We start from the raw sequence: 13,233 nt of genomic DNA, 5'->3' as shown, positions 1-13,233 counted from the left end.
CAGGGAAAAATGGCTGTAAAAACGGTCATTTTTTTTTTTTTTTACGCAAGGTAGCTTCAAGGCGACCGCAGGGGCCCTGAGGCGAACGTGCAGCCAGACGGACGGTAAAGAGTGGGTTAATTTTTTTTTTTTTTGGCTTGTCTAATTGCTACGGCGAACGTAGAAATGAAAAAAGTTGTAATTCCACGGCGACCTTACGACCTGTAAAATATAGCCAAACAGCGTAAGACCACCCTGAGGCCACCGCAGAAACTCTGTGGCCGCCGCACGTTTGTCAATTCAGAGGGTGTACGGCCGCCGTATCCTCGCCGTAGAGCAAATGTGACTTGGGCCTTACCATCAGCTGATTTTGCTGAATAAAATAAAATAAAATGTGATCGTACCTTTTTTGTTTCAAAAAATAATTTTATGAACTTGTGTTGATGTTTTTTTTATTCTTGTTTATTTGCTTTTAACTTTCATCTCCATTTATTAGGAGTTCCTGGTTTATTGTTTGAATCATTGACTGCACAATACAACTTGGCTTTGTGCTGATGTTTTTAATTTATTTAATTTTGTTAATATATTTTCTTTTTCCAATGCTTACCTGTTCTGAGCTTTCATGTGCAAGCCAGAGACTTGTGTTTGTAAGTTTTCTGGGTCGGTAAGTAAATAAACAAAAAAAACCCCAAAACCAGTTGCAATGGAGATGGTGGAACTGAGTTAGAAGCTACAAATTCCACTTGTTTATCATTCACCATCCATTAACAATGTAGCCAAGCTTAACTACACATTGCTGTAAGTTGGTAATGTATGAGGTATTAATGTTTCGTGTAAATATTTATTGAATCCCCCATTTGGAATCTATTCGATTTTAGACCATTAGATTTGAAGCAGAAAAAGTTGCAATTTTTAAAAATAATATGTTGCAATGTTTTGATAACAGGCCTAACGCGTGTTTTAATTCTGTTATAATTATGTTATCCGATAGCCACACTTATTGTGGGTCGTTCACCCCTCCTCCACTCCCCCCTCCCCAAAAATAAAATATAAACTTCCTTTTCTCCCTCTACTGGATCATGAACACAAACACACACTTTAGCAATGTACAGGTACTTTTCAAAGTGTGGAGAAGCCTACATCAGCCTTCCATCGAGTAATTGAGAAGCTTCAGTTTAATTTCTTAAAGTGCTGCTTTTTATTGAGATGTAAAATCTCAATGCACTTGACAAAGAAAAACAAAAAGGTAAAAATAATTAATTGCAACTGTAAAAAGATAAGGTTTGAGGAGCAAATTTTAAAAGGCAGAGAGTTCCACAGTTGAGCAGATTTGAAGAGTGTTCGATCGCCAGATTCCTCTTCCTCCTGTAAGCAACGACAAGGTTACAGGATGTCATCAAGTCAAAAATGTAGGCAGTAACTAATTTTTGTTTTTGGCTTTCAAGGTTATCAGAAAGATTTGCAAATGTATCCGGATCCAGTGACGTTTTTGAAGATTGGAGTGATGTGATCGAACTTACGACCATGGCTGTCATGTTCTTATTGGGCTTGTAAGGGTTTGAAAGAAGAAGCTGGAATGTATTTCGACTTTCACAAATGCTTGCAAACAAATATAAATGAAGAAGGAAATCGGAGAAAAAGGCGATTCTTCGACAAAGTTGATGGAGCTTGTGATATTCCATTTTTGACAATCGGAATCAAGGACTTCATCCAAAAACGGCACGTAATGCACACTCTAACAACAGACATGGAAATGTGAAAATGTTTCTATTAACTTTGTACCATGTGATCGTGTCTGTAGTTTTATGATTTATTACTAGACGTGCCTGCATGTCACTTCGCTGGTGTGTTTAATCAGAAAGCAGCAGCATGTTGAACTTCACCAACGTATTGCATATCTATCTGAATCTCCATGAGGATGTAAGATGTGTTGTTGTTGTGGTCGATTGTGTGTTCCTTTCATGTACTTTTACATATTTTTCTCCTGCTTCAGGAAATGTTACTGTGTATAATTTTGTGTGCTCCTTCCTTCTCCTTCTAAAGGGTTCCTGCTATCTTGGAAAAATAAATTTTACCGTTTGAACGGCTGCATTCAACTCCCATTCCCACTTCTTCAATCCCAGAAAGATGGCTTTTAAAATCGGGATCCTTGTGATTAAACGGACACAATTGTTGTTCCAAGTAAATCATTTATTAGCTTTCCCACGGTACCATTTTTATTCCATGACAGCAGAAACCGCAACATTAAACCTTGAGACGTGCTGCTTCCTCTTCTTCATGTGACACACAGACGGATGCATCTCCTTTTTGTAATGGATTATTAGACTTCCAAGTTGACAGGCCTATTGTTCTTGTTAGTATTATTAGGCATTATTAAGTTGACAAGCCAGAAGCCTTTTGTTCTTTGGATTATTATTATTTTTGTGAAACGACTTTTGCAAAAACTGCTACAGCTGGCTACTCCAATCTACACCTCCTTATCGCTTACCCTCAGAACTTGATCCCAACAGGTTTTCTTCTTTTTTATTTTATTATTATTATGATTATTATTTATTTTTATTTGTCCTGTATTGGTGGCCATCTTAGATTTGTTCCCAAACATAAAACTATCTTCTGGAACGACAAAACTGATCACCACAAACTTTGACAAGGCCACTTGAGCACCCCTCGCCAGCACTAAAATGTGAATTTGAAACTTCTGCTCTAAAATCTCTGGAAGCTTGCTATTGGTGAAATGCATTACTTGATCACAAAATGCTGAAATTTGACAAAAGAAGTAACTTACGATGTGTAATTTGGCTTCATGATGCTGAATGGGCCACAAAAGGTAACGTACTCAATTATTTTTGTTTGTTTGTTTTATTTTTCCTGCAAACAATGGATTTGGGTTCCATTTTTCCCAGAAAACGTATAGACAGTGCTCCATGTGGTGGGCAGATTTAGACTGTTTGGAAGTCGACAGCACCACTTGCAGTTGTAGTTATTATTACCTACGCTGTTGAAGGTGAAGGAGGTTATGTTTTCACCTCTGTCTGTCTGTCTCTGTCTGTCTCTCAGTCTCTTTGTGTGCTTAGTGTTGTTGTTATTATGTAGTACTCCCCACAGTTGATAATCCAGAATGTAAGCACGAAACTGATGTGACTTTGCATCTCGTCTCTGGACATGTCCAACTGTTTTTTTTTTGTTTTGCTTTTCCATGGGGTACATTTGCATCTCTATTTCAAACAAATTTTATACAGTTTGGAATGCATTTCTACATTTTAAGGATGTTGGAGGATGGATAGGTTTAATTTTTTTTTGTGAAATAGGATGTTGAAATGATCCTTTAAAGTGTACCTACAAGTACATGGGTCAGCCAGCTTGACGTACGTTGAAAACCACTATGTACTTCAATAATCAAATTTTTCCTTAAATTCCAACACGTACTTGGTCAAGGAATGAATGACTTGATGATTGTTAACCAATCCAGCCAATCATTTTCCTCTTTAAAAAAGAAAGTAATAAATAATGCTTGAAGGGTCATCTCCATACGATGTGGCAGAGAGGGGTTTATAAGAGATCAGAGTAAAGGAAGGGAAGGGGGAATCATGGGGTGACATGCGGAGAGAGAGAGGTCATTCGTTTGTATATCAATTATGCAGATAACCCCAAACCTTTTAAAGGTAACTGCGTAAGGTGACTTCACCATTGCAATTTTTCTTTCCAACTTGGCAATAATTGCATTTGGGCAATCGGGCAGCATTGATGGTCGAACAAATTTCGGATTAAAAACAAAACCTGTCAAAAGACGGAGGAACTTCTTGTGAGCCAACGGCCGTCCATATCTGGTGCTCAACTGCATCTGTGAATGTCCTCATGCAGTTGGGTTGCCTTTTTTCGAGGAGGTTGGTGGTAGGATTAGCACTCCGGCTACCGCAAAACACTTCATTCAGCAAAATACATACAAATAAAAATAAACTGAAAACCCACTCCATGGGAGTACCTCCTGTGCAGCTGCCCCTCACAAGGAAGCTCACTGGATGAGGGGATTGGGGCAAAGCCTTCAGGACCCCCATTCTTTGATGATAGGAGGAAAAACACGGGGTAACTTTCCTGGATTGGATAGTGTTGGTGTGGGTCAGGGTGGTTTTGAGGTGTCGTCCACCAGATGGCGGTCTCTTGCGGTTAACCTGGGGTGGTCTCTTCGTTAAGGATAGGACATTCTAGGCACCCACCCAGATGATGATCACCTGTCTCTGTAATTACAGTAGACTAGGCGTAAGTCGTCACCATCGGGACCGAGAAAAAAGTGACGACTTGCGCGTATGCGAACATTCATGATGACTGTGGGGTGAAGGATGAAGTCGCGCGTGGCCTGGACACATATGCGTGAGAGCCGGCTATTGTACCAAAAGGAAAACACAATCCTCGGGGCATAGGTGGGGGTGAGTTGGTGAGTTGGAAAGTGAACAAGCAAAGATGGAATTCATGAATCAGTTTATCAAAAGTAAAGATAATGAACAACTCTGTAAGACAACTCGTATACCATCGGTGATGGTATGGTGACAAATTACATGACACGCAGTCATCGTGGTGATGATTACCACTCAATGCCTATGTGTAAGTGAGTGCGGTAATGTACAAAACAAGCCAAGATAAAACCATGATCGGACTTCAACACTAAGCTCGATCGATCCTTTACTTCTTCGCAAAGTAATCCGTTATGTTTGAATGCCTCAAACTCTTGGGCATCTGATGCATGAGAAAGGATTCAAACCTTCATTGTATTCCATGATGTTGGCTGGGCAATCCTCCACCGAAAGACAGTATCGGCCGAAACCGAATATTTGGCTGAGCCGACATTTGCCGAAACCAGATGATGAGCACGTCATCGACATCTTCAAAGGACACACATTTCACACTTCCCACCGGCCTCACGATCTTCTCCACTTGTCCAAATATCTTGCCCTTATTCTTCAAGATATTGTTCAATGTCTGCCGTTTGATGTCCAACTTCTCAGCTATGTCTGTTTTCTTCATCAGTGGATTTGCCTCACAAAACTGGATAATGTCGTATTTTTCTTGGTAGGTTTTAGTGGTAAGCTTACGCTTAGTCACCATTGTCCTGCCTGCAGTGCGATCAATGTGTGTACGCAATTATAAATAGCCTATCACTGGCGGTGTACACCAATGAGCGAGCATCACGATTCCATGAAATCGGGCTTCTCATGAGTTAGGTGACCGTGTGACGAGTTAGGAGTGGTAATTTACTTGAGTTTCCATTATGTGGGAATGGACAACATCTGACGACTTAGATGAAATGACGACTTACAGAGGGATGACCCTTTATTCAAAGGGATTTAACATGAGATAAATTCGGGACTTTTTGATGCTGCCGACTTAGGCAAAGTGACGAGTTATACGCTGCCGACTTACACCTAGTCTACTGTATTTGAGTTCCAGCATTTGGACATCGGCATTGCAGCACTCTCTGAGGATCGGAGACCAGATAGTGGTGAGATCATGGTGGCTTGGTTACACCGACGATTGGTCTGGTCACACTGACGGTTACCATACACAAGGAGTTGCTGTTGCTGTGTTCAATAAGCGAACTCCCATAATAATTGAGGTAAAACCAGTCAAAGGGCATATGATGAGACTGAGGATTTGTCGCTTGTTGGGTGTCTATTCCCTGGTCTCTGTATATGCTCCGACTAAGGCGAGTGATCCCACTGTGAAGAAGGTATTCTATGCCACGCTCATGTCTGGAGTTTATCAGTGCCCCAGGTGAGATGCTCTTCTAGTCTGGGAGTCTGGAGGAGTCCTGCCCCATCCCCTTTAGGATCATTGGTATGTCCCACGATGAAGCTGAGTCTGAATCTCTCACGGTCTCACCAAATGCAGGTCGGTGGTCTTTCTGTCTTCTACCATCTCCTCTCTGGCCTCAACCCCCCCCCCACACTCTGTCCATGATTTGCCCACACCACCCCCCTTATTTACACAGGGAGCTCACAGTCTGCCAGCAACCCCCTTCTGCTGAAACTACCAAAATCAAGAATTACTGTTCACCTTGACTCTTTCATTCCTCTTTTCCATGTTGTTTTTTTTTTTCTCATCTCCAAAACAAACTCTCACATTCTCTTCAATCCCACTTTTTCCTCCAGGTCGTTAAATCAGCTGTTCACCACCATCTCATATCTTCCCACATCGAAAACCTCGATCTTTTCTACCCCTGTTTAATCCACCCCATACCTACCTCCTTCAAATTCCCTACATTCCTTTCTGAAAGTCCCTGTAGTACCATCTTGTTTACCCCGTGTACCCGCCCCATCCCTCTCCCTTCCACAGATCTCCTCATGTCTCTGTTCCCAACTGTTTTGTGCTTCCCTCTCATGCTCATCTTGTCTCCTGATCCCTTTGTTATATGTTCTGTGTGGTTGCTCTTGTATAAGCCATGACAATGTATTTAAAAAAAAAAAAAACCTTGGACACTTACTTTGAGCAGCTGTACCAGGTTGACCCTCCATCTGTTGAGTTGGATGTCACGGGTGCAACAATCCCCAATTGCTGACTGTCCAATTACCTGTGAACCGCCTTAATTTGTGGAAACGCAGGCTGTGGTGAACTAGATGAAAAGGTGTAAAGCTCCTGGAATCTGTGACATCCATGCTGAACTTCTCAAGGCTGGTGGAAAGACTGTACTCGTGCCGTTGCATGCAGTTCTGTGCTCTGTAGACGAGAGTTTCGGCAAGGGCTGCTTGCAGCTTTTGTTGATCTCTGTAAAGCGTTTGATTCAGTGAATCGGGATGCCCTCCGGAGGATACTTGGTCTTTGTGGGATGCCAATAAAACTGATCGATCTGATGTCTGAACTATACTCTGGTACTGAGAGTGCCGTGAGATGTGGTGGTACCATCTCTGACTTATTTCCAGTTGTTGTTGGAGTTTGTCAGGGGTGTGTACTGGCCCCAACACTTTTCAGTGCTCTCTGGACTGGATTCTGGGGAGAATCTTGGAGAGATCAAACTGCGGTGTATTATGTGGAAATGATGAGGTCTCTGAACTTGATGGCGCAGATAATGCAGTCATCTTTGCGGAGAAGCTTGATAACCTTCCAGGGGCTCCCGAGGTGCTAAATGAAGAGTCTCCGGGTTTCCTGAGTCAAAACTAAGATCCATGCTTTCATTGACATCTTGGATGCTGCTATCTTATCTCTGCCTCTTTGTGGTGAGGATGTTGAGGTCACGTAGCGATTCACTTATCTTGGCAGTGATATTCATGTGTCTGCATGTTGTGAGATGAGTCAATAGACGTCTGGGTCTGGCCTGGGGAGTTATGGATCCACTGGATCATAGGGTGTGGTGCTGCCAGTACCTATGGAGGAGGATGAAAGTCTGAGTCTTTCAGTCCTTGGTCTTTCCAGTCTTGCTTTATGGATGTGAGATTTGGACTCTGACTTGTACTGCTGTACCAGATCTCTTTGGAGAATCCTTGGCTATCGCTGGTCAAACATTGTGTCCAACGAGCAGTTGCTGAGAGACTCAAATGAGATTTCTTACCTGCATTGTCCATGAGTGTCAGCTGCGGCTGAATGGACATGTGGCTCGTTTTCCTGATGCTGATCCTGCTCACCAGATTCTCTCAGCGAGGGAGTCTCGTGAGTGGAGGAGGCCAATGGGCCAACCACGTGCCTCGTGGTTGCAGCACGTTGATCGGCATCTCAAGGAGATGGGGATGGGCTAGGCATCTGCCTGGGGAATAGCCAGTTGGATGATCCTAGAGTATCCGCACAAAGTGGATGCAGCGATGCGCTGGTCTGGCGCATGCTTCCATGCCTGACCTGATATTGAGTGAATAATTTATATGTGTCAGACATAAATATAAGACTCCTTCTTTGTGATTGGTCCATTGAATTAACTGTTATTTACTCTTGCAATAGCAGGCTAGTTGGCGTTGAATGAGTGAATGAATACCATGCTGAGATGTTGAAAAGATGCAACATCTCAATGACTGTAGGATATGCTGAACTGTGTGAAATATTGTGTGAACGGATGCAGATGATCCACAGTATTTGTGCAGCCAGTGTGAGGAGCTGTGTCCAACAGAAGCAGCTCTGCTCCAACACCAAAAATATGGCTGTGCTTCTGCCACCGGCCTCTTTGCCGGACTCCCGGAAGAATTTCGACGGGGCCATGCCATGGATGGACATCTCCATGAATGCAAGGAGTGCGAGCGGTTCTACCCGAGTGCTTACCTGTAAGTGAATTGAGCTCTGCGAAGCAACGTTAATGTAAGCTTTTGGAACCGTCCTTGGAGGACCCTTCACCAAGGTTCCCCGAAGAGGGGTGTTCCAAATTTTATACGAACTTGATACTTCCAATTGTCGAAAGCAAGTCAACCATTTCTTAATAATTTTCAAGATATAATAACGTGTGCGTGCGTGCGTTTTGTGGTGGTGTGTTTTTAATATATATATATATATATATATATATATATATATATATATATATTAGTATGAAAACCCATCAAAAATGATGGCTGGAGTTATTTTATTCAAGGAGACTGGAAGATATGATGTTTCGTAGCAAGAAGAAGCATTATTGTAAAACACTACAGGCACAAATGTTATACTATTTTTTTTTTTTTTTTTTTTTTTTTTTACTTTCTGGGACGTTTCGTTTCAACAGTACAGCCTCGTGAGCATGCCAAAGTCTGAAGCCTCAGCCTATCATCAGGTGCACTTCAAACTTCTTTATTTATTAGACATGCTACGGATGAAAATTAATACTTATTCTACTCTGCGTGTGTTGCACATAACATGGAGCGAATTTTACCTCCCTGCACCTTGTATTTATTGTGATTAAAAAAAAAAATGTCTGCACACCACTCTTGAGTGTCAGTTTGCAAGTCACCATCTACAATTCCAATAGAAGAGATGTAATGGTGATGGGGTTAAAGCACTCTATGCATGGCTCACTTTGTCTTCCTTCTTCTCCTTCTCGCCCAGAAAATGTTTGAGTATCTTTTTTTTCCCTCCTCAAAATAGATCGTTGTGAACAGAGTCATGTTAAAGGATTGGCCTTTAGAATCCCACTCAAATTATCCTCATGAAGTGATATATATAATATATAATATAATATATATATATATATATAGTGTGGCCCCATTATAAGTCGATCGTTGAGGCCCATAAAATGTCATCGTGAAAAAACCGGGGTCGCGCTAAATCGGGATTCAAGAAAATCAGCGTTCAAACTGACCCAATGTTGACCTAACATCCTAAAGGCCCGGTCACACCTTGACGTTTTAGCCAGCGATGGCAACGTATTAAAATGTAAGTAAAACGCTGGCTTACGTTGAACTTTTGATGTTTTTTTTTTTTTTTAAGATTCGGACGTATTCATAGCGACTTGGTCTTATGTATAACGCATTGGTAACGGACACAGAACGTTTCGTTGTGTTATAGATAACTTATACCAACGAATGCTGAACCTGTTGTCGGCCTACACAACCGATGCCCAACGATAGTCTAACTTAGGCATAGCGCGTTGCACGCATCGCCGACTATGTCGTGACGTAGCCTATTAAAAGGCTGACGCACAACGATTCGAATCATAACTGCCGTAGAAATGGAAGTGTCAACATCGCGGTCACACCTTGACGATCTTGCCAGCGTATGCCGACCGAAGAAAAATGTGTCTAAAACGTTGGGGCACGTCAAATACGGTATGAGTAAGTTTGGTATACGTGAGTAGAACGCTAAAGTACGCTATCATACGTCGTAGTAAGTAGAGTACGTCAAGAAATTTTAAACATGTTCAAAATTTTACGACGTACTCGGCGTATGACACACGTTCCGCATGCGATGGGGATAAGTTGTCCACACGATATGTGGACGCTTACACACGTCCACAAAGGATACTTATAAGCTACTCATAAGTCGAAACACGTCGCGGTAATGTCTTTTTTACGCGAAACTTATTTCTAACTTATGTTTGACGTGCTTTGAACCACTTATTTACGTAGTCCCAACACACGTCGACGTATGTAGACGTATTCCAATGACGTCTTCCGGTCAACAAAAAAAAATAAATGAACGTGTTTCTAGCTTACAACTGCCATATAAAGACGTGTTCCCAGCGGTTTTGGGAATTGGTATATAAAAATGCTGCTCATAAAAGGGGAACCCAACAGTGTTTTCGAGTCCTTTTTGAGTCGGTGTCCATGTCAGCAGTAACAGTATGAGTATCAGTATCAGTATCAGTATTAGTATTAGTATTAGTAGTAGTTTGTTCATGTTGGCAGTAGTAGGTGAGTGTGAGGGGGAGGGTGTGGGTTATGATGGATCGTCCTTGCGTCCGCGTGTCCACGGGTAGGAGACATCTTTTCACCATTGTTCGAAGTTCTTCACGGCTAATTTTTTATGGGGCTTTTTCAACAATGAGCTATAGCTTGTTTTTACGATTTAGGTCTATTCATAATGGGTTGGACAAATGCACAATGAACTAATAATGTGCATAGAGCGCTTTGATTACTTTTAGATACGATATACCAACGAATAATTATCGTGAAGCCGGCGTTCACAAACTATGCCCAACGATAGACTAACTTATCCATATCGTGCGGCAGTTTATCTTTGCCGGTGACGTGGGGTTTGCTATTCATAGGCTGCCACTCAACGATTTAAATGGCTGCATCTCCACTATTGAAAGTAGACGCTTGCGCTCAACAATTGGATTTTTTTTACACTCAACGACTTTTAAACGGTATGTGCCCCGATTTAACGTGAATTCAGATATAACACGATGAGTCATTTGTCCTTTTTTTTTTTTTTGCTCTTTCCGGAACTGAAAAGTGTTTTTGGTGAGTTAATTTCGTGTTTTCTTTTCTTCTTTTTTTTTTTTTTTGATCGTTTGGCACATCTCGCTGCCCCGCTGTTTCCAACTCCAACTCAGAAGCATTCTCGATTTTGCTCGCAGCCAGCGACATGCTATGTTCAAGTAAGGAATACTCGATCATTTTTTAAGAAATAAACTCTAAATGATGATTGCAAATATTCTTGAATGTTTTTATTTGTTGTTTTGTTTATTGTAAAGCTTTACTAAAAATTAATTTGTGTTTTAATTTCTCCTATAACAACAACGATTTATTTGCGGAGTTCTTTCATTCAAAGGTAATTTACTTGCTAGAAAGCAAACGTGCAAAAAAATAGGTAAAATAAGGTGTTTTAGGATGTTAGGTTAACATGGGTCAGTTTGAACGCTGATTTTCTTGAATCCCGATTTAGCGCGATCCTGCTTTTTCCACGATGACATTTTATGGGCCTCAACGATCGCCTTAGAATGGGGCCACGAGATATATATATATATATATATATATATATATATATATATATATATATATATATATATATATATATATATATATATATATATATATATATATCACTTCATAAGGATAATTTGAGTGGGATTCTAAAGGCCAATCCTTTAACATGACTCTCTGTTCACAATGATGTATTTTTGAGGAGGAAAAAAAAATACTCAAACATTTTTGGGCGAGAAGGAGAAGAAGGAAGACAAAGTGAGCCATACAAAGAGTGCTTTAACCCCATCACCATTACATCTCTTCTATTGGAATTGTAGATGGTGACTTGCAAACTGACACTCAAGAGTGGTGTACAGACATTTTTTTTTTAATCACAAAAAAATACAAGGTGCAGGGAGGTAAAATTCGCTCCATGTTATGTGCAACACATGCAGAGTAGAATAAGTATTAATTTTCGTCCGTAGCATGTCTAATAAATCAAGAAGTTTGAAGTGCACCTGATGATAGGCTGAGGCTTCAGACTTTGGCATGCTCACGAGGCTGTACTGTTGAAACGAAACGTCCCAGAAAGTAAAGAAAAATAGGATAACATTTGTGCATGTAGTGTTTTACAATAATGCTTTTTCTTGTGATGAAACATCATATCTTCCAGTCTCCTTGAATATTTTGAATGAAATAACTTCAGCCATCATTTTTGATGGGTTTTCATACTAATATATATATATATATATATATATATATATATATATATATATATATATATATATATATATATATATATATATATATATACATACACACACACACACACAAGCAAAGTTGCTTCAATGATGGACTAATTAGTTGTCCTATTTGCCAATTTTTTTTGGCTGAGAAGGTGAAAGGAAGGAAGACAAGGTTAAGGCCCTGTCACACCTTGATGATTTAGCCAACGTATGCCTGACGTATGCAAAATTGGGCTGAAACGCCGGCACACGTCGAATACGTTGTGGGTAAGTTTTGTATACGTTAAGAGCACGCTGAAAAGCACTGCCATACATTGTAGTACGCTGGCTTTCATCGTTGTACTTTGTGGTTTTCCTCAAATTTTAGCATGCTTGAAATTTATTGACGTCGGCCAGCGTACGACTCGCATTCCGCTATGCTGGCCATAAGTTGTAGGCACGTTGTGCGATCGTTGACACACGTCGACATACATTATTTGTAAGTTGCTCATAAGTCGAAACACGTCTAGATAATGATTAGCGAACCCGAAACTTATTTATAACCTATGAGTAATTTGTTGTGGGCACGTTACACGATCGTTGACACGTATCGAGGCACGTTATGCGATCGTTGACACACGTCGAGGCACGTTACTTGTAAGTTACTCATAAGTCGAAATCCGTCGAGGTAATGCTTAGCGTACCCAAAACTTATTTCTAACCTATGAGTAACGTGCTTTGAACCTATGTGTAACGTACCTGCAACGCATATTGACGTATGTAGACGTATTTGATCGACGTCTTCCGGACAACCACAGAACTTAATGAACGTGTTTTTAATTCACAGCTCCCGTATAATGGCGTATTGGCAGCGTTTAAAAAAAAACATTAACTTCCGATATTTCGTCACGTGCCGTTGCATCACGTCCGATTGCCTCTTCAGTTTGCTCATGTCTTATTCTTAGTTCCTCCTCTGAATATTTTCTGTTTGAGGATATTGTCACGTCGACGTCGAAATTTAAAAGCAAATGTCCGAATATATTTTAAAATTCATGACAGACTAAAAAAAAAAAAAAACACAACAACAACAACTTCAGATATTTCGTCGCGTGCCTTCACGTGCTAAGGAGAAAAAAAGAAAATGTGCCTTGATGGAGAAAATAAGTTTCGGGTATGCTAAACATTACCTCGACGTGTTTCGACTTATGAGTAACTTACAATGAACTTGTGTCAACCATCGCATA

At 40.7% G+C, this 13,233-nt stretch overlaps 1 protein-coding gene across 5 annotated transcripts in view; it reads left to right on the top strand.

The window, feature by feature from the left end:
• Nucleotides 1–13,233, top strand: part of LOC147018890 (MDS1 and EVI1 complex locus protein EVI1-A-like) — a 458,835-nt gene that overhangs the window by 404,754 nt on the left and 40,848 nt on the right. For all 5 annotated transcript variants that reach the window (XM_085899009.1, XM_085899010.1, XM_085899007.1 and 2 more), the window contains exon 6: nt 8,015–8,213. In XM_085899009.1, coding sequence (XP_085755135.1) covers nt 8,015–8,213 — 199 coding nt within the window. The remainder of the gene's footprint in view (nt 1–8,014; nt 8,214–13,233) is intronic.

This window comes from Eptatretus burgeri, chromosome 10 (genome assembly GCF_056783735.1).
Source record: "Eptatretus burgeri isolate ZD-2024b chromosome 10, Ebu_testis_v1, whole genome shotgun sequence".
NCBI classification, from domain to species: Eukaryota; Metazoa; Chordata; class Myxini; order Myxiniformes; family Myxinidae; genus Eptatretus; species Eptatretus burgeri.
This window is presented reverse-complemented; position numbering and strand designations above follow the sequence as displayed.